General features: G+C 34.8%; 2 protein-coding genes across 3 annotated transcripts; both read right to left on the reverse strand.

Moving 5' to 3' along the window:
• Positions 1-503: 503 nt before the first annotated feature.
• LOC112032112 (flowering locus K homology domain) lies at positions 504-9,795 on the reverse strand. The gene is made up of 7 exons (XM_024064857.2): positions 9,603-9,795; positions 8,006-8,363; positions 5,074-5,326; positions 2,458-2,606; positions 2,039-2,323; positions 1,157-1,351; positions 504-944 (listed from the first exon to the last, which is right to left on the reverse strand). The coding sequence occupies exons 2-7, from the start codon at positions 8,351-8,353 to the stop codon at positions 762-764; spliced, it is 1,413 nt and encodes a 470-aa protein (XP_023920625.1). The 5' UTR covers positions 8,354-8,363; positions 9,603-9,795; the 3' UTR covers positions 504-761.
• Positions 9,796-16,397: 6,602 nt separating this feature from the next.
• Positions 16,398-19,302, reverse strand: LOC112032270 (uncharacterized protein At2g34160). Of its 2 annotated transcripts, none has more exons than XM_065781269.1 (5): positions 19,008-19,302; positions 18,007-18,055; positions 17,282-17,344; positions 17,123-17,187; positions 16,398-16,980 (listed from the first exon to the last, which is right to left on the reverse strand). In XM_065781269.1, exons 1-5 carry the CDS (start codon positions 19,140-19,142, stop codon positions 16,720-16,722), a joined length of 573 nt encoding a protein of 190 aa, XP_065637341.1. In that variant the 5' UTR covers positions 19,143-19,302; the 3' UTR covers positions 16,398-16,719. The 2 variants fall into 2 exon arrangements, with proteins under 2 accessions (XP_065637341.1, XP_023920808.1); XM_024065040.2 differs by lacking the exon at positions 18,007-18,055 and adding an exon at positions 18,383-18,431 and having other exon boundaries at positions 19,008-19,301.
• Positions 19,303-22,114: the final 2,812 nt, after the last annotated feature.

A 22,114-nucleotide genomic window follows, 5' to 3' on the forward strand; every position in this document is an offset into this window, starting at 1 on the left:
TGCAGTGAGGGCTAGCATTATCATCATAGGAGTCAAATAAGGTGGAAATCATTCTCATTTTCCCCAAAGTGGAGTTAAGAAAAGAGATAGACATCATGCTGGTTTGACTGTGATAAAGACTCAAGTGCGCACCCAGACACCAAATTATTTTTGTATTCAGCTGCTTGTGAACCCTTGATGACTGCCTTGAACAATATACTCCAATTACTCGCATTCAGTGACTTCAGCAATCAATAACATTCAGATAAATCATCTAAAAGCATAACAGCCCAAAGGCTTTTTTAACAACAATTCTTTTATATATGTGGAAAAGTAGTACTTTCAGACACCCCCAGCCAGGTTTTTTTGGTGGATGGAGCCATTTGGGCTAATAAACCACAGGCCTTTTTTTGAAATACATAAGAAGTGCAGAACAACACGGGGCCATTAACACTTCCTCTTAAGTGGGTAATCATTGTCAGGAGTCCCCCATCATTTCACAATCATAAATGGAATTGAAGTACTAAATGGAAATTGGAATACATTCAAGCAAGCAGCAGCTGTAATTTAGTCTCAAAAAAATTGTTAATGTTGAATTGACTCAACCATACAATCATTCTAATGCACATGATGAAATCTAATATATGTAAGTTCTCTAAGTGAAAATTTGGCATGATGCAAAGTACAATATTAGGACTTACCTAAGACAATGGTCCAGTGAGTACGCTAAACTTGCAATAATGACATTTATAATCTCTAAAATGATTACCCAATCAGCTACCTTAGTACCCATAATTTGTGCCATACACTGAGCCATAACCCCCAGCGTGGCCTGCATGTCCAGGGTTGGAGGGAGGAGACGCATAAACAGAACCATGAGCTGGATATGAATTGTAACCTTGGTCAGTAGTCCCACCTGCTGGTGCCTGTTGCGGTGGTGGCGCCCCAGCATCAACCATAAAATTCTGCAACAAAATTAACAGAATGTCAGCCACCAATGTTTTATTAAATGGGCCAAGCTTTAGCCTATATAAATTTTAAAGATCTGAGCTCGAACTTGGTTGACAAATCTCAGCTTGAGCGTATGATTTTGCTCGGCTAAGCTCTAAAATCTCTACTTAAGTATTTATGACAAACTGTGATTTAATGAAACATGGGAAAAGTCAAGGAATAATGCCTGTATCAGCTGCTGAGCAGCTTGAACTTGGGAAGCAGTTCCACTGATTTCAACTGTCATTTCACCAGGAACACCCCTAGTTTCTTGTATAGTAACGGTTGCCCCACTAGCTCGTCGAATGTAGCTGATACTCGTACCAGCCGTCCCAATAACAGCATCAGCATACATTAGTGGAATTTGCATTTGCTGTGTGACCTGCAAAGACCATCAACAACAAATTTAGAAATGTGTAGAACAATTATGTATCCATGCATCTGAGGAATATCCCAATACTTGTCCACATAGAAAAAGCATACTAAGCTAAGGTTTATTGCCACAGAACCCTGTTTACACACAGATTTTTAAACTGGGTTCAGAATAGAAGCATCTCGTCTAAAGCACATCTCTATGACACCTTTGCATGCAGGGTTTTGCAAATCTCCCATTCCAACCCTCTCAGAACTGGGCTGAACTACAATTCTAAATGCTTAGGAAGAATATTAAAGTATTAGCCAGCTCAAATGAGCCACAAATTACCCAGGAAGAGACCAAGATATTGTATTGTAAATGATTGAGAAGTCATTAACTACACATTCTTCAACCCAAAGATCCCCTCAAAAAACATCCAATCAACTCAAACAGAATGAAACATGATTACAAGACATATTTGACAAGTATTGACTAAAAATTACCAAAAAATTTACAACACATCCCTCGGCCTTTTTTTCTAATTTGCATCAAATTTGCAATTCTTGCAACCACCAGAACAGAATACCACAATCATAATTTTGAATTATCCACTCATTCCTCTAACTATAAGAGATCAAAAAAGTCTCAAGTCACTTCTTTTCGGTAGTCTATTATCAATAGCAAAAGGAAAAATATGGGAAACAAGATAGTAACCTGGGTAACCATTGACGGTGCTGTTTGGGCATTTGATGACGCATGTACACCCATTGGAGCTTCTCTTCCATAGGCAGATATCCCATGATGAGGCTGTTTATCCATGGGAGGCGGCAAATCGGCAGGTGGGTAGTAATTGTCAAGTTGCCGTGGAGGTGGCATGTATTGAGGAGTAGGTCCATAACCAGGACCTCCACCACCACTTGGAGGAACACCTTGAGGCGGACCCCATGATTGATGTTGTGGTGGAGGCATGTGCTCCATCTGAGGATTCCCCATTTGCATCTGCCGGAAAAGCAAAATGTGTCATTTTTTAGAGGGGTTAAGTAAAAACACAGTACGTCAACAATTCCATTTCCCAGAAAACTAAAAGAAAGATTATCACTTGATTGCTCTGGTGGTGAAAACCATTTTCTTACATGCATTTCAAATATAGGAATTATACTTCGATCAACTAAAAACTTCCTGAGATGGGAAGCAATTAGTTCCACCGCCTTGTGCACACCTGCTGGATCCCCTACAACTTCAACAACTCTATCATCTTGAAGAGCAAAAACAGGTAGGTCTTCTGCAGAAATCATCAACCAAATTGTAAGGCACACAAAAAAAACTCTCTAAAGAAGAAACTGAGACACAAACTAATAAATGAACTTATCCATCTGAAGTGATAAATTGAGGCTAAACAAAACAAAAATGCAAGATCTAAAGGAGTTAAGAATTATCTAAAGTGATAATATCAATAGTGACATTTTTCACATCAAGGGAAACTTTTAATAAGTAGCAAAAAAAAGAAAAGTAATGTCATTCAGATTAAGACATAGATTTCAACTGATAGTACGTAGCTCTCAGAAGGGGATGTTTAAAGTGAAGAATATTAGCAGTGGTGGCAGTTAGAGGCCAATGGAAGTGCTAGAATATTAATTACAGCAGTCAACCAGTGATAACAATGGTGATAATAATAGCAGAGGCAGAAGAAGCAGCAGTGTCATTTACAGTGAGGTTAAGTGGTGGCAGCACAACCATAGTGTAGCAACAACAATGGTGGTGGAAATCTGTTCTGACGTTCATCTTCCCTTTTTGCTTAGATTCTTGTTTGGCAACACTAAAAAATGTGTTGCCTGAAGAACCACAACTCTTTGTTACCAAACATTCAATACCTTGCATTTGGAAATATTTCAACTTGAGGGCAGAACTCAAATACAAAAATGAATGTGATGGACAACAACTCTTACATCTAATGTCTAGAACTAAACACTGTCCTAGTAAGTTCACCCACAATAAAATAGGTACCCTATACATGCAAACCAAATTCCTTCACTGACCCTTTTCTTTGGTAAGCAAGTGAGTGAAGGTTAATTTTTTCCTCAGACCTGCTCCCATCATTAACTTTTATTTCAGAAATATCAGGAAAAAAAAAGGGTAAATTGGTGCTCCAAAACTTAGATGCAACCACTGAAAATTGACTATAATCTAATAGTCCAAAATAGGCCTCAGTTATTTAGACAAGTTGAACAGAAAAGTAAATTTTATATTGTAAGATTATGACACGATACTACAGTGCACCACAAAGAATAGCAAAAAAATCTAGCAAACCAATGTATGCACATATATAGAGAAGCAAGGCAGCTCAAGCAGAAAGCTAATCTAATATATTCATAAATAAATTTAACTCGAAGGAAGAAAGGAAAAATTTTATAACAAATAAAATCTAATAAATGAAACCTGCACCAAGAACTCTAACGATACAGTTTGATGCCTCTTGAATGGATTTAACAGTTCCTCCCTGTTTTCCAATCAAACTTCCAGCTTGAGAGGCAGCCACAAGCAACCTTGTTGAGACCTTGCCCCCCATTCCTGGTGGAGCATGAGATGAATCACCCTCCAAACCATCCACAATGCGTTTGTGAACTCTCAAAAGGCCATCCATAGCAGGAGGGAGAGAAGAATCAGGCTCCTCCTTGGCAGATACCATTACCTATTTAAAAGCAACAAACAGCAACATCAGCAATAAGCAAACGCACTAAGATCCACAAATACCTATACAATATAGAGAGAATAGGAAGATAAAACAAAATTACCAAAACAACTATCCTTCCACAATTTTCAGAGAAAAAAAAGGCCTACATCAACCTGATTATTACATTATGAAATTATTGAAAGAAAGAACATCAAGTATTAGAAATTAACACTTAAGATAAATAGATAATTAGCTTTATGAGACATTCAGAATTGCTAATAAAACTTTCATACATTTGGATATCTACCTGTCAAGGATAAATCTTCCAAAATTGATATGTTGTCAATAGAGAAAGGTTTTAGATGACACGCATGCAATTAAAAAGGTTGAATGGAAATGCATTTGCAAGCAAGCTCCAAAACCTACCCCTTACGAGAAATAAGTTAACAACAAAACAAGACACCCCCCCCCCAGCAGAAGAACCACAACTCTTTGTTACCAAACATTCAATACCTTGCATTTGGAAATATTTCAACTTGAGGGCAGAACTCAAATACAAAAATGAATGTGATGGACAACAACTCTTACATCTAATGTCTAGAACTAAACACTGTCCTAGTAAGTTCACCCACAATAAAATAGGTACCCTATACATGCAAACCAAATTCCTTCACTGACCCTTTTCTTTGGTAAGCAAGTGAGTGAAGGTTAATTTTTTCCTCAGACCTGCTCCCATCATTAACTTTTATTTCAGAAATATCAGGAAAAAAAAAGGGTAAATTGGTGCTCCAAAACTTAGATGCAACCACTGAAAATTGACTATAATCTAATAGTCCAAAATAGGCCTCAGTTATTTAGACAAGTTGAACAGAAAAGTAAATTTTATATTGTAAGATTATGACACGATACTACAGTGCACCACAAAGAATAGCAAAAAAATCTAGCAAACCAATGTATGCACATATATAGAGAAGCAAGGCAGCTCAAGCAGAAAGCTAATCTAATATATTCATAAATAAATTTAACTCGAAGGAAGAAAGGAAAAATTTTATAACAAATAAAATCTAATAAATGAAACCTGCACCAAGAACTCTAACGATACAGTTTGATGCCTCTTGAATGGATTTAACAGTTCCTCCCTGTTTTCCAATCAAACTTCCAGCTTGAGAGGCAGCCACAAGCAACCTTGTTGAGACCTTGCCCCCCATTCCTGGTGGAGCATGAGATGAATCACCCTCCAAACCATCCACAATGCGTTTGTGAACTCTCAAAAGGCCATCCATAGCAGGAGGGAGAGAAGAATCAGGCTCCTCCTTGGCAGATACCATTACCTATTTAAAAGCAACAAACAGCAACATCAGCAATAAGCAAACGCACTAAGATCCACAAATACCTATACAATATAGAGAGAATAGGAAGATAAAACAAAATTACCAAAACAACTATCCTTCCACAATTTTCAGAGAAAAAAAAGGCCTACATCAACCTGATTATTACATTATGAAATTATTGAAAGAAAGAACATCAAGTATTAGAAATTAACACTTAAGATAAATAGATAATTAGCTTTATGAGACATTCAGAATTGCTAATAAAACTTTCATACATTTGGATATCTACCTGTCAAGGATAAATCTTCCAAAATTGATATGTTGTCAATAGAGAAAGGTTTTAGATGACACGCATGCAATTAAAAAGGTTGAATGGAAATGCATTTGCAAGCAAGCTCCAAAACCTACCCCTTACGAGAAATAAGTTAACAACAAAACAAGACACCCCCCCCCCCAGCCCCCACACACATCCCCCAGGAGAACACAGTTAATGATCTTTCATTGTTTCCTCGAAAATTATGAGTTTTAACATATGTTTCAGGACAATGTCATACTAAAGATTGCAACTACACCTAGAAGTCATATTCGTATTCGATTTTTCCAGTTTGGCTTTTTTTCTGCATCCAGGGAGAAGAGAGGGTTGGGGGTAGAGAGAGAGAGCTTAGAAGAAGAAAACTTCTTAGGTAACATTTCAATATAGATGAAATATGAGACACTTGTTTGTCTAAATCTCTGGAAATTTTATAAAGGCATTGATTCGACATCATATAACATCATTGGAGCATGATTAGTAACCTCCAACATTCTCAAAAATAGATTAAACATACAAGGGAAAAAGACTTTATACATTAACCTACAAAAGCCTAGATTATCTTCTATACGGAAAATTGTAATTATTTTAAGATGCATGTTCAGCATTATGCAGTTTTTATTTTTTTTATCTTTTTAAGAAAATGGTAGTGGATTGTTAAGCTGTGGACTTTAGATTTTGGTTTGTAAGATTTTTCTTTCACCTAACTAAAGCAGTATAAACAAATAAAATTTTGGATTTTGTTTTTGAAAAATTATACACAATTTATTTTTGATATAGTTTCTTTTAGGGCTAATTCGTCGTAGGCATATTTAAGGTGAGCTCAGAGAATTTTAGTATTTATGGCAATCTCTGGATCATATGACTGCAGATTATAAGTTTCTTTTATGGTGTTTATAATCTGCGGCAAGACATCAATCATCCAGGTTCTGAAGTTACCAGATAGAATGCAGAGCTTCTTGGTACAATTGTGCGTACAAGATGCATATGGTTTTTCCAGATCAACTGTTCAGCACTTTCTAATACTCAATGCTGATCCCTGCAATCTGGACCTTTGGTTCTTCAACTATGAGATCTTATTGATGATTGAGTCGTTGCCTTAAAATTTGCAAACAGAACCTGCACAGATTCATTTTTGTTATTACAATAGATGTAACTATATTTATATTTTATGGATTGGTTACGTTGATGCTTCCTCATGTCTTCTATTAGTTACATCATTTTAAGAGTTATATTACAGTGCATAGCCAATTACCATATTTTGTTAGTTCTCTTAGGTTGCTTTCCAAGTTTAGATAATTTTCTCACGTTTGGTAATAGAAGTGGTTAAGAAGTGACTAAATTTTATATAATGAAAAATTACAGTATTCATAAAGAATTTTACCCTAGTAGGCAACTAGTATATGTGGAGAAGGAATGAATTCCAAGAATCCTGGACCACTATAAGGATCCTAATTCTCATTAGAACAGTTAAGAATTCCAATATTGGATGGAAAATGCCATCATGTTTGTTTGTAATATCATCCCACTTATAGACCTAAAATCATACATGAATACGCAGTATCACCATCTTTTTCCTAATTTTCAATGAATAATTAATAACTTGGTATGGATTAGAAATGGGCTAAAGGTGAATTGTAACCTCTTTATTATAGATTTTAACTGAAAAGTGATTGGTATTTTTTTTTTTTTTTGATAAGTAATGATTAGTAATTTTTACAATTAAGAAACTCTAAACAATAATTCAGAAAGTTTTGTTTTTCATCTAAGTTGACTTTACAAAATCCTAAAATATCATGTTTTCATATGGCTGACATCATTGGTGTCATACACACACAGGCCAAACCATAACATTGACCATTAAAAGTTTCAGCAATTATCAAACACTTAAATACAGGGTTATGCTCCCGGCAGCAACATGCTATGGGGCAGTGGGCCTGCTAATAGGGCCAAATCAATACGTTCTAAATCAATACGTTCTAAGAAGAAATATTTGAAAGACTGATTCTCTAAATGCCTTGATGTCCCAGCTACTCTCAGAACATAGCCATCCAAACTCATCATCTGAAGAAAAATAGAGGAACTCTGCTTGCAGCACTAACTTTCAAAGCTACTGTAACCAATAACTATTTTTTTATACCCAGAAATTGCTTAATCAGCTCCCAAGTAGAAATTAAAATTAGTGAAAACAATAAGAACACATTAATATCAGTTATAGTAGCAACATCTTGAACTACCAAAAATAATAAATACATTGATGGTGAATCCACTGAACAATAAGCATTAATGGCTTCTGCCCTACCAGCCCATTCACAAAGCTTAATGAGGAAATAAATTGAACCAAGATAAAAAATTAGAAACAAACTCACAGCTCTTTCTGCTGTCCCTGGAGGACCATCAAGAATTTTTATGCGAGCTCTTGTCTCCTCAACTATTTTTTTGATGAACTCCCCTCTGCGTCCAATTATACTACCAACCTTCTGTGCAGGAACCAGCATCCGGAAAACACTCTCTCCAGGCCATCCAGGCCACTTCTTTTCACCGCCTCCAATGACAGAATCCTCATCACGCCCTTGCTTTTGTTCCGGCTCTGTGCTTTCAGGTACGTGATCAGGTATTTGATCAGGTAATTGATCAGATACTTCTTCAGCTACTTGTTCAGGTACTTGATCTACGTCAGGCTCAACAAAGACATGATCAACTTCAACTTCAGCCATAAGTGTAGTGCTGGGGAAAAGAAGAAAAGAAAACGATCAATCAATTATATCATCAAGAGTAAGAAGCACTGAAATCATGATCATGGAGCCCATTAAATATAAGCAAATAAATAAATAAATATATATATATATAACATTAAGCATTAAAAACTCAGAAAGTTCAAAACTAAAATCCAGAATTTAACTTTTTGATGTTATCTTATTACAATCGTTAGATGCATTAAACCAGCAAAGCTAAAAGGAAATCATCAGTCCCACAATTGTATCTCAATTCAAGTAAAGACTCTTTTCGAAAGATATAAACAATACATCCCTAACACCCACAAAAATCCCTTTAGATGCATTAAACCAGCAAAGCTAAAAGGAAATCATCAGTCCCACAATTGTATCTCAATTCAAGTAAAGACTCTTTTCGAAAGATATAAACGATATATCCCTAACACCCACAAAAATCCCTTAACTGTATCGTTTGCCAAACCGCTACTTAGGCCAAATTCTATATTTTCAACGAAAACCTATAACGATAGGCTATAAATTTTAGTTCTACTACAAGCAAAAGTGACTATTTTCCTTAGTCTCAAATAAAGCCTCATTCAAGACTGATCTTTCTGATTCCATGATCTCTATTTTGGCTCACTTCAACATTAAGTCAAGCACAATATAATCAAAACAACTTAAAAACGCAAAACCCTGATTTTGTTTCTGACATCTACACCAAACTCCCCTTCCGCATCAACCATCTCCATGAATACTGCTATTTTCACTACTATTTTCATTTCTCTCTTCTATTTTCAATGCAATCAAAACCCTAAGCTATACACATGATGTTCGTACATACATGTAAGAATAACAGAAAAACAACAACAAAACATGGACATTACACGAAAAATTAAAGCATACTCCTAGTGGATAGGGAAATTGAAAACACAATACAGAGTAAAATAAACAAAACAATTATGGGAAAACAAACAAACAACATTATTGTCACACAAAACAATAAGCCAAAGAAATAACCCCAAATTCATAATCTCTTAATCCCAGGAAATTACACTACAAAACCCACTTTTTTTGGGGATTAGAAACAACCATAAAACGAATGAACAAAGAGAATGCATTAAAGGGTCAAAATTTAAGTACCCATTTACGCAAAAAAAAAAAATCGAGAAAGAACAAGTGCACGAAAAATCAGAGGACCAACAAAACCCTAGAAATATAGAGATTATACCGATGCTTTCTTTGATATACTTACATGGGTAACCAAGAGAGCTAGAGAAAACTGAGCCGGGAGAAGGGAATTCGAGAATGAAGGAATTAGGGCGTTGAAAGTTAGAGAAGAAGAAATTGGGGTTTTAGGGTTTCGAAGAGAGAGAGAGAGAGCGCGAGGGATAAGGAAAATGAGAAGGAGATCTTTTTTTTATGTGATTGGGGGTGGGGGGTGGGGGGCGTTGGCACTTTGTATTTATTTTGTACTGTTATGGTAGAGTATATACTACTACTATACCCTCACTCTATGTGATTTTTTTTTTCTGGTGGTCCTTCAAACTAATTGAATTTGCATGTTAGTGCTTAGGGAAATGTGAAATTACGAAGATATGGCTGGAAAAAAGTTCCCAACTTTCACCTAAAGGGCATGCTTGGATAAGTCTTTTTTTTTTTTTTTTTAACTATTATACATAAAATATTGTCATAAGCGACAACTTTAAAGATGTACCTCAATTTTTTAGATGAGACCCAAACAAAAGAGACTTATTAGGCTCTATAAGAGCATTAGCATTGGAAAATGCTAATGTTATCCTATTTTACAATTCTAAAATCCCACAATTCTATTATACCATCTAATTTTACAATATCTTTACATTCCAAAATTCTATTTTTATTAAAATATTTTTTTTTAACTTTCTTTATTATTTCTTTCAACTGTAATTTTTTTCAGCCTCCTATTTCTTGGGCTTTCCAATGGTCTTTTTTTTTTTTCCTCTGCATCTCCCTCAACCTCTAGCAACACACAAGCCATCAACAACCACAGGCACAGCACCAAAAACCCAAGCCACCGATCAACTCAAGCCACCGATCAGAAACCCACGCCGCCGATCAACCCATCAACAACCACAGCCACGACACCAAAAACCCATTAGCACCTCAACCCCTCAAAAACCACAGCCACGACACCTCTACCCATCAGCACCTCAACCCATCAACAACCATAGTCACGGCCACGGCAACCCCCAACTCCACCACCATGAACCCACAAAAAAAATTCATCCCAAAATCAAATCAAACAAATAGCAAATTCCGAATCCAAAAGATGACCCACAAAAAAAAAATCAAGTCAAAATTTACACAAACCCAGCTACTAACCGATCTCGCCGCTACAAACCATATCGAAAATCCATGAACACACCGCCGCAAACCACCATACCACGCCGCCACATACCCATTAACCTAGAAAACGTACCCAAAAATACCCAGAAATCGCCACCATACCACGCTGATTTGACTTCTCGGTCTCACCTCCACGCCGGACCCACCACCCACGCCAGAATATACCCACGCCGATCTGACTTCCCGGTCTCACCTCCACGCCGAACCCGCGACCCACGCCAGAATAAACCCATGAACCCAGAAAACGTACCCAAAAATACCCAGAAATGGCCACCATACCATGCCAATCTGGACTTCCCAGTCTCACCTCCACGCCAGACCCACGACCCACGCCAGAATAGCCCACCGTGAGAGAGAGATGTGATGAGAGAAAGAGACACCGTTGTGGAGAGAGAGATGTGATGAGGGAGAGTTGTGGAGAGAGGAATGAGAAGAGAAACAAAGTGAGAGAGAAGAGAAAGTCAGAAAATGGGGAATAAAAAAATATTATAAGTTTTAGAATTGTGCTACAGTACAATTTTAAATGTAGAATTGTACTGTAGCACAATTCTAAATATTTTTGCAATACTTCCTTTTAACATTTTCTGATGCAAGGGTTATTTGATGCATTTATGCTAAAATGCTTGTAGATATGGCATTAGCATCTGCTGATGCTAATGCTCTAAGTGTACCAATAAGTCTAAGAACAATTCTTCACAACCTTTTTACAAGTACTTAGATAGTATGTTGTGATTGCTTTAATTATAACTTATCATATGAGTTTTGTTTGTTTCGACATTAACATTTTCTTAAAATATAGTTTTTCAAAAAGTATTTTTTAGAAAACATGTTTTCAGTTTGGTATGGCAACTCAAACACATGTTTTCAGTTTTTAAATAATATTACACATATTTCCACGTACTTTTTTACCAACACGTATTTCTACACATGTTTTCAAACAACAAAACACATATTTTTAAGTACATATACCAAACACCCCTTATCTTATTTTCCTATATTTGATAACATCCTTAAAATGAATTGGAAAACTATCTTTTATCTTCTTTTATTTAGTTTTGCGTAAAATATAGTTATTTTTTCATTTAGTTTCACATAAGATAAAGTTGTTTTTCAAAAAATTCTAGCAAAAAACAACTCTATCTCATAGACTCATACCAAGCTAAATATTATATATATTTTTTTAAAGTTAATCAATAGTTTTTCTTTGACTTATTTTTTCAAATACTACCTAACATAGAAAAATACAAATAACTATTTTCACATAAGGTTTTCTATTGAAATAAACAAGACATAACATGAAAAAAAAAAAATGAAGATTTACGTATCTCTAACACTATTTATTCTCATTTGCTAGAGGAAAAGAAAAGGAGTTAAAACCTTATGTGGTGGCAATAGAATGCATAGCAAATACCACACAATAATTATGAAAAAAGTTGTATGAAATTTGACTTTGTTGGTAGATTGGGTTGGGATGTATCGATCAGATGGTACCCAACATGGTTAAAGAAACTATAAAAGTCTACAATGAAAGGAAAAAAGCAAACACAAAAGTCTAATGTGGTACAGCCGTACAGGAAAGGTAATGGATCCAAAGGCTAAGGAGGTTGTACAGAGTCTATCACGAAGGAAAAGTCTACAATGGTGTGGACAAATATTACAAATTGTAATAAGATGAAAAGAATTAACCTCTTGGACAATCCCAAAAGGACCACTTGCTTGATCTAAGATTGTAATAGAGTGATTGTTGTGTTTTGAGTGTTGTGACATGACTTTTTTGTATAAATTGTACACATTAGTATAGCCTTGCACTAGTATTATTTCATAGTAGCTTGCGAACTAAAATGAAATAATTCTAGTCAGTAACTTAAGACAACTCCCTTTTTTTGTTGGTAATTAAAAGTTTGCCCTTCCTCTAGTTACCAATGAGGGAACAATTTTCAAATCCCTAAGATATCTATCTCACTGCAATTTTTTTTTTTTTTTTTAATTCTATGGCCTGGATCCCATTCCATTGCTAGGGTGAAATTAACATGATTTTGCTAAAGGACACTTCAGTCAAGTGCAAAGTCTTGACCTGTGTGGAAAAATCATAACGGAAAACAAGGCACTTCAGATGAAATATATTAGTTTAGAAAATAAACGCCTTTACTGACTTTCTATACAAAATTTGGTTTATGAGAATTTGGACTATCAGCTATGCACTAGGATAGTGACAAGATGATTCAAGACCACACGAAACAAAATTGTTAGGCCTTGTGTTGGTCGATTCCTGGTGCAACTCATGAGCACTATAGGCCCAATAAAATGGCTGGCACTAGGGGCTTTTTATCCAGAATTTTTAGTTTGGGGGGCCGAATTACATATTCATACATACATTTACACAGCTACATTTTTACCCCCTAACATTAAATTATCCTCTACTTTTTTTTCATTCAACATGTTTAATCTAGATCAAGCATTGAAAAACAATTGGAAAGTTAACAACATCAATAACAATAAAAGACTTAGTCCCAAATTGAAAATTAAATATAAAAATTATATGTGTGTGTGTGTCCAAGAGAAAATTGCTTTTCAAGTATTGTCACTCCCTAACATTACATATCCTTAGTGTAGTTTTTTTTTTTTTTTTTTTTTCATTTGATGTTTTGTGACTAACTAATTAAGAATTGACAAACAATTTGAAACTTAACAAAAACAACAAAAATACTTAGTCTCAAATAAAATAACTCTAAGAGAAATTTATTTTATTAAAAACTTACTATTTGAACTCAACAAACAAAACTTACCAATTAAGAGAGGAAAAAACTAAAAATTTGAAAGTGACTATTTATGTTACAAGGTGGATAGTTTGTTGTTCTTAATTAACAACTATTTTTTTGGAACCCAACAATTAGTTGTTCAATTCTTTTTTGCAGGGGCCAGCTCTTATTTTTTGGAGGGGCCAAATATTGATTTTAAGGTCTAATATTTTAAACAATTGCAAAATATACATACATTATGAAGTTTTTAAAAAAAGTTGGCACAAATAAGAAATCAAGGTCATAGAAAAAACTTGCCTATTTTCTTAGTTATCGCTGAAACCAGCTTACTTTTTTTTTTTTTTGATAAGGAAAAAACCAGCTTACATGATCCAACAAATAGTAAATACACAATTTCATTTACGAGTGGACATTGTCAAAAACATTAGAATTAGAACCATCCAAAGTGATTCATTCAAGGAGATTTGGTATGTCTTCTCGCATCACACTTCAAATTTGGACGAATACAGTTAGAACTTAGAACCAAAGCCTGTGCTTATTTGTAAAATTCACAAAGAAATAAGGTTCAAAACACTAGCTTGGATCCATGACAGAAGTCATTCTAATTTGGTCAAGGACAGCAGCAGAACCAGGCCGCATGTTCTTGAGTCTTAATAATAATATAAACGCAGGGAATTTATAGGTTATAAAATTTGATGAAATCAAGAATGAAAACATTAAAATTTGTCAACAATAGATGTTATTAATTTTCAGAGAAGTGCCTATTGCCATTATCGACCTAGATTGTTCATAAAAAATAAACCTGTCAAGGGCAGCCTTACTATGATCAATGAAATTAGGTTCAGAAACTAACTTTTGTAGTGATACCATACCATCCCTCCATTTCAATGGCTTTATAGATCCAAAAAAAAGGAGGCATAACATTCAGATATTAAATCATAGCAATAACAACAGGACTGGTATTATATTAAGCAGTGGAAACAGAAAACAGGCATACATACTTTCACAATGCATAGAGATATCTTAATGAAAATATGCATAAATATTTGATAAATGATTGCTAATGGGTAGCGGCTGTTAAAGTAACGAGTTCGCCATACCTTGCGAAATCCTCAAAAAACATCATTGAAACTGAGGTGAGGATGAGTAGATAGATTTGATTAAAGGAGAAGCCTTTATTTTTTTTGTTGTTGAGAACTCAGCAAAATTTTCAATGGTGGTCAGGGGGTTTGCACAGAGAAAATCCAGCGAAATCCTATTCTTCTAGAGAATTGGAAGTTGAAGGACATGAAAGGCTATAAATTCAATGCTTGGTTGGCTAGACTGTAGAGTTTTGACAATTTTATGTGCTTACCCATAAAACGATAGACAGAATTTATGAGTGAGTTACTAGCAAATCTGTCACATATTTTTGTAGATATTCTTACCAAATTTTCCTTTAAACGCTTTAATTGTGGACGAGGACCACTCCAGGAATTTATAGAAGCCGTGTCAAGTTTGCTTTGCTATAATCCTTTTGGTTTGTAAATACTCTATTTTTTCCTTTAATCGTGAAAATAATATCATAGGATAGAGAAGTATTCCTATTGGACCTTATATTTAGAAAGAGAGAGAGAGTACAATATTTTCACTAGTTTTACTTTATTTGTATACATTTACCACCCACTTCCCTCATGATTTTCAAATTAATGGGCAGGTAATACAGATGCATAGCACATGCTATATATACAATCCTCTCTCAGTTTAGTTTGGCTTCAGCAAGCAAATTATGAATTAGACATTCTATTAAGTAAGAACTGTCACCACAACTATAGGTCAGCCCCATTAGAGATTAATTACCATGTAGTTTACATATAGTTCATATGACAAAAGTCAGCACCATCAGACATTTTTATTAAATGACTCCAAATGTCTCTTTGTGTATGCGTTTGTGCATGTGAAACATTCTCAGCCATGGCCTAAATTTAATCCTGAAACAAGGCATGAATCTTGATCACTGTACAAAACCAAGTCCATAATCTTCCAATTTGCGTCCCCCAAAAGTAGGCAAACATTGAATTTATGAAACAATACACACACATAAATGTATATATAAAATAAAGTCAGGAATTTAAACACTTAAGAAACAAGCACGAGCAATATTAATTCATAGAAAATATCAAACAGGTTCAGCAAGTACCTGCTTCTTTTTATTTATTTATTTATTTTTATAATAAGATAGGAATTGAACCCTGAAAACAAAACCCCATGGAGGGAGCAGAGACAGCACTGCATTGGCCCCCCTGTTTTACTTTCGGTACAACCTTTTTTAATACTTAGTGTGGCTCGTATATTTTTAGACTTGCTCGGAATCGATTGATCCCAAGCGCATGGCATGTCACAGGCTTATTAATCACATACGATGATACGTGGTTCGCCCCTACCACATGTCATTAGCCTAATAGGCTTAGCAATCACATATGACAATATATAGTTCACTGTAATCCCATGCACAGTACCTCCTAATTTGTTGGTCTGCTCTTTTGTAAACTTTTTACCTTTAAAGCACAATTTTTCTACTGATAGTCAATTCCTTATGAATCAGTTCTATAAGTTGCAAGATACAAAAGACACACATGCACACACGCACGCATACACATAATATGATCCACCCATCCATCCTATAAGTTTAATCTGTGATGACCCTTCTCAGCAAAAAAAAAACTGTGATGGTGATGACTCTACAACAGATTAAACTGTGGTTATCCTTATCGTAAAACCATAGTGAAAGCTAGAAAGATAATCAGTACTTTTTTGGATTTTGGAGCATACATTAAAGAAAAATAGAATTTCTGGATTTCACCAAAACACAAAATGCTATCCCACAATTTTATAGTAAAAAAAATTCCCAAGTCAATTATGTCTGGAAAGAATGGTTAGTGATCCATTCAAACATCAGAATTTATGTGCAGTAAGCAATATAAGTCTGAGAAGAAAAATATATGTTGACAGAGATCAAACTCTACAACTCTCTTGAGGAAGAATGAGAGTAAACAGAAGCATACAACTGCAACTGCCCTGTAAAGCCACTCAATTGAAGTAGCAATCTCTCAACTCTCGTGACTATTCATTACTAGAGGTACCATTTGTAGAAAGTACCTACCTATTCTACTATTTAACTCTACTGAAGCAGATGATATAAACGATAATGATACAAGAAAGGAAGATTGACATGGCCTCATGTAGTCATTTCTTGCCCTCAGTAGCTGCCTCAGGTTCAGTTGTGGTAGCATTAGTAGCAGCAGTTGTAGCAGTAGTCACAGCAGGAGTCATAGCAGGAGTCGAATCAGGAGTAGTAGTAGCAGTACTAGCAGTAGTAGTAGCAGAAGTAGTATTAGCAGTTGTAGCAGGAGTAGCAGCAGCAGTCGTAGCAGGAGTCGTAGCAGCAGTCACAGCAGTAGTCATCAGAGAGTCAAATTTCTCAGATTTTCCCAGCACAATTTCAATCTAAATTCAGGGGAATAGAAAGTCAAAAACCAAAAAGAAAGAGATCAGAAATAATCATAATTTTTTAAAGCAAATTTAACAAACTGAACCAAGATACCCAAATGCACACCATCCCTTCCCCCAAAGAAAAAGAAAAAACCACCTTGGCCTTTTGAACAACACGACCCTTGTTCTCGTCTTTCATGCCAACAGTAGATGTCAAAACTTCTGTTCGATTCCATAAACAAAAATCATCAAAACAGCTATCACTATTATCATTTACATGGAATGGTTATTAGCATTGGGACAATGGGATTCTTACTCTTCTCAGTAGCCAGTCCATTGTTCTTCAAAATCTCAGAGATTGTGACAACTGTAGTGATTGCTGTAATGAAGTAAAATATTTGAAGAATTTTAGCAAGTATGATAAATCCTAACCCAAAAAAGAACATACAAAATAGAAATAGATGGCAAGAAAAAGCACTGAATTAGAAAGTATACAAAGTTGCGCAATGTGAATTATAAAAGTTCCACGTATTATTAACCTATCCTCGGTTTTGCTGCGAAGCAAAGGCAAAGAAAAGAGAACCTATAGTGTTACTAGTCTGGAAAACTAAACTCCCATGAGAATTCCAAATTCCCATCAATCATTGGAAGTCTATTCTTGTGAAGTCCATTCTTCCTCATTACTCAATAATTAACAAATCTGTCAAAACTATTCCTAGGAGCACATAGTCAAACATATATCACAATAATATAAGGCACATAGTCAAACATATCAGATTCACTGATCTTGGATAAAGAAGAAAACTCAAGAAGTAAAGAAAATGAGTACTTATAAAAAGTCGCAATTGCTAATCATTCATGAAATCTTCGACCCATAGTTGATTATATATAGCACAAGAAAATCAGATTCAATTAAATTTTGTGTTTTCTTTCTTTTCCCTCAATGGAAAAGAAAAAAAAAAACAAACACATCTTTTTCTTGTTTGGGCATAAAACAGAGGAATATGTAATTCAAAGAAAGAAAGTTCGAAGAAAATGTACCCATTCCCAAAGCAGAAAGCTCGACCTCATCGTGCTGCTGAATGTATCTCTGCAACAAAGAAAAAACAAAGCTTTCTTGTTGTAAAATAAATAAAACGCATTGGTCTTTTTCTTTCACCACATTTTCTTTCCACCTGACCAAACAGAGTGTTAAAGATTGACCAAATCCGGTCTTTTTCATTTCCTCCATTATCTCATCTCATAATTCTTTAACCAATTGCATTCTAATCTGTAATCCTGGGATCCAATTCAACAATCTTACAATTATTCAATCTAAAAAAAAAAAAAAAACTAAAAACAAACACATCTTTTTCTTGTTTGGGCATAAAACAGAGGAATATGTAATTCAAAGAAAGAAAGTTCGAAGAAAATGTACCCATTCCCAAAGCAGAAAGCTCGACCTCATCGTGCTGCTGAATGTATCTCTGCAACAAAGAAAAAACAAAGCTTTCTTGTTGTAAAATAAATAAAACGCATTGGTCTTTTTCTTTCACCACATTTTCTTTCCACCTGACCAAACAGAGTGTTAAAGATTGACCAAATCCGGTCTTTTTCATTTCCTCCATTATCTCATCTCATAATTCTTTAACCAATTGCATTCTAATCTGTAATCCTGGGATCCAATTCAACAATCTTACAATTATTCAATCTAAAAAAAAAAAAAAAACTCGTCTTCGATAAATGAAAACTCATCGATTGCTTAATTACTTGGGAAACATAGAAAGAAAACTAAACTAATGTTCCTTCGTTAATTTTCGTTTCCTTCGTTTTCTAAGCAACCAAACAAATCAAGAAAGAATCACATAACAGATCGACATTCTACAACCACATATCCATTCCAATCATTTTATGAATTCAATTACTCTAAAAGAATCAAACAAACAGAAATAACACATTCTTTATCCTCAAAGAGAAAATCAAACAAAAGCATAAGAACATCGAATCACAAATCGAAACAAAGAAGAGAGAGAGAGAGAGAGAGAGAGAAAGAGAAGCTATACCTTAGCAAGATTGACGTAGAAGAAGAGTGGTTTCTTGGTGTTGGAAACCTGAATTCGGTTCTTCTTCTGAGGCTCAGTGGGTGCAGCAGCAGGAGCAGGAGCAGGTACAGGAGAAGGTACAGCAACAGCGGCCATTGCTATTTTCTTTCTCAGTTTGTTGTTTTTTCCTCTCTCTGTTATCCGAAAATTTTCTCTCTCACTTTCTCGCACTTTCTCTCTCACTTTTCTTTTCTTCTTTATTTAGAGCGGGAAAGTTTTGGTTTTTGGATCGCAAAAGTAGGTGAGGCCGTTAACGCTTTGGAGGGGAGGCTTATATAGGGCGCGAGTGTGGGTGGTGGGGCCTATGGGGTCGAGACACGTGGCCAATTTTTAGTGGCTGAACCAGTTTGGGCAGTTGGAATTCCAAAAACGGAAGAGAGAGAGAGAGGGAGAGAGAGAGGCCGTTATGCTCTGTGAGGTTGTTATTTTGTTTTGCCGGAAATGACGGGTTTGACCCTTGTTTGATTTTTTGTATTCTAATTTTCAGTCCTAGCTTGGAAATTCCTAGTTTTACTTTACTATTGAAGTTGAAGAAAAGAAAAGAAAATTGAGCCAATATGAGGTGGCATATTTTGTACCTTGTGAAATGACATTTTTGGCCCCTGTTTTTTTTCGTATTTTCATTCTAGTCCTAGCATGAATATGGGCCTTGGGCCTATGCTTCTTCATTATGTATAATGATCAAGAGTGGGCCTTGATGGATTATGAATAGTAAGCTATAGCAGTTGTTTCTCATTTTTATTTCATAACAAAACTAAATTAGAGGTTATGGTTTTGTTACTTGTGCATTACCAAACCAATTTACCAACAAAGTGTGCAAAAACTGTGATTATATTTTTACTACTAATGTTGATGAAAATTGAGTCATGCTATTATATATGCTTTGCAATAGGATAAAAGTATGTTATCAGAGAAAAGATTTTTGCCCTATTCCTATAGCCCACTTGTTTTTTTTTTTTTTTTTCAAAAGTTGCTACTTGCTACTATTAATCTTTAACTTTGGTTTGAAATTATCAAATGATTATATAGTATGGGAAGACTGGGAAGTCTTCTCCTAAATCGTGAATCATCCTTTAACAAATTTTGAAAACAATAATTTAGCATGTAAATTGACTTGTACTTTTTCCTATTGTTTTGAGTCCATTATAAGTTTATTGGATTTATAAGGATACAGTTTCTATCTAGTGTATTTGTGCACTAGACACGATTCGATGCAAAGTTTTAAACACGTGTCCACATCGTATCATGTCCAGTGCACAGATGAAACGTAGCCATCCCCGTTCCTCTAAGTCTTTGCTTTTGTGAATGTTTACAATTTAAGTTATTTAATATTTTTTGATGAACAGCTAAGTTATTTAATATTGAAAACCTACATTTGTTGTAACTACATATTAAGACTTGACCTATCATAGCGAGTCATTCAAGCTATTTAGGTAATGTTTTTTTTAGTAAAGTAGTTAATATAGTGGTGACTAAGGCATCACATATATAGTGAGAAGTGAACCTATCAACCTAAAAAGAAGATATTTTCCAGTAAAATACATGTAGAGTGACAAGCGATGGCAACAAATTAGGTTTGGATAAAGACAACTCAATCCAACCTTAACTTGATAATCATAGCACAATTGAAATTGGTTCTCTTCTGTTTTTTTACCCCTTCTTGAAACTGCTCTTGATTTGATTTGGTCTCAAAAACTTCCCGAACCTATAATGTACCTTTAAACTATTTTGTGGAGTGCAAAACGTATAATTAATTAAGATTAAATGTATATTATTATAATGAAGTGACAAGTATAGATAGGGACATCAGGACATGTGACATTATGAATAAGCCAATACAAAGCTAATTAAATTCACCAAAAAAAAATTCAAGTTTGAATCTTCAACATGAAGACCTGAGCCTATCCCCTACGGTGACTTCTCAAGCAACAAGAAATATTGAGGCCTGTCCAAGCAACTATTTAATTCTTTATAGTATTAAACAGCAATAAGAGATCATGAGAGAAATTTAGGCAAGGTTGGGTGAAGGTGCCATATGCAGCATATAATGCATTATTTAGCTACGGGCCTAGGAATTAGGATCCACCAAATGCAATAAATGACACTGAATGAACCTAAATAAAAATTATGAGCATTTATAAGTGGTTCCTCAAGTTATTTGGTGTGATTTTCTACCATCTGATGAAAGCTTTTATTTCTAAAAATTTAAGACCATAATAAAGGAATCAAAGTATGGAGACAAAAACATACTACTTACTTTTTCTTTTTTTTTTTTAACAAAATAGAATTTATAATCTAAATATAATATGTGTGAAACTCCCTCCTGTAGACTTGAACCTTATCCCTTATCCCCGCACCCCCACAAACATTTATTTTTATAGAATAACCACCACCCACCTTATCGCACCAAAGATGGGTGGTGGTATATACTACTTACTTCATTGAATATATTTGGTTTTGTTATAGGTTTAGTAGGAGTAGTGATAATCAAATGATAGGAACCCAGCATTTTTAATTTCGCAAACAAGTGGGGGGAAAAAGCACAAAGGAATTAGTCAACAACATTGAATGTACAGTCTCAATCATATATAACTTCTTAAATACATTGAGGCTTTGCAGATCTAGTGCTGTGGTCCAAATGCAAATCACTTTGTAGGATCCAACAAAAAGAAATCGCTCTGAACTTTGCTTCCATTATGTGTAACTATATATATATATATATATTTGTGATTATTTTCTTCGCAGAATCACACGTGCGAAAGATGAAAGATATCAAATTTTTGAGTGAGGTTGACATTGCTTAAGAAAATGATTTAACCATTAATTAATGGGACAAGAACCTTTTTCTTCTGAATGGTCATTTTCTACGTGGAGCCATAACAAGAAGGGGATATGGCTTTATATATCACACAAGAAGGAAGGAGAAAAAATATAGAGAACAAAATCAATTTGAGAATCTATAAAAAATAAAAAAAAAAAGAAGAAGAAGAAGAAGAAGATACGATATGATTCTATAAATATGCTATCTATAACAAAAAATTATATATCTCTCATTTAACCATTAAAAA

The sequence above is a fragment of the Quercus suber genome, unplaced genomic scaffold (genome assembly GCF_002906115.3).
Source record: "Quercus suber isolate HL8 unplaced genomic scaffold, Cork oak 2.0 scaffold_261, whole genome shotgun sequence".
Taxonomy (NCBI): domain Eukaryota; kingdom Viridiplantae; phylum Streptophyta; class Magnoliopsida; order Fagales; family Fagaceae; genus Quercus; species Quercus suber.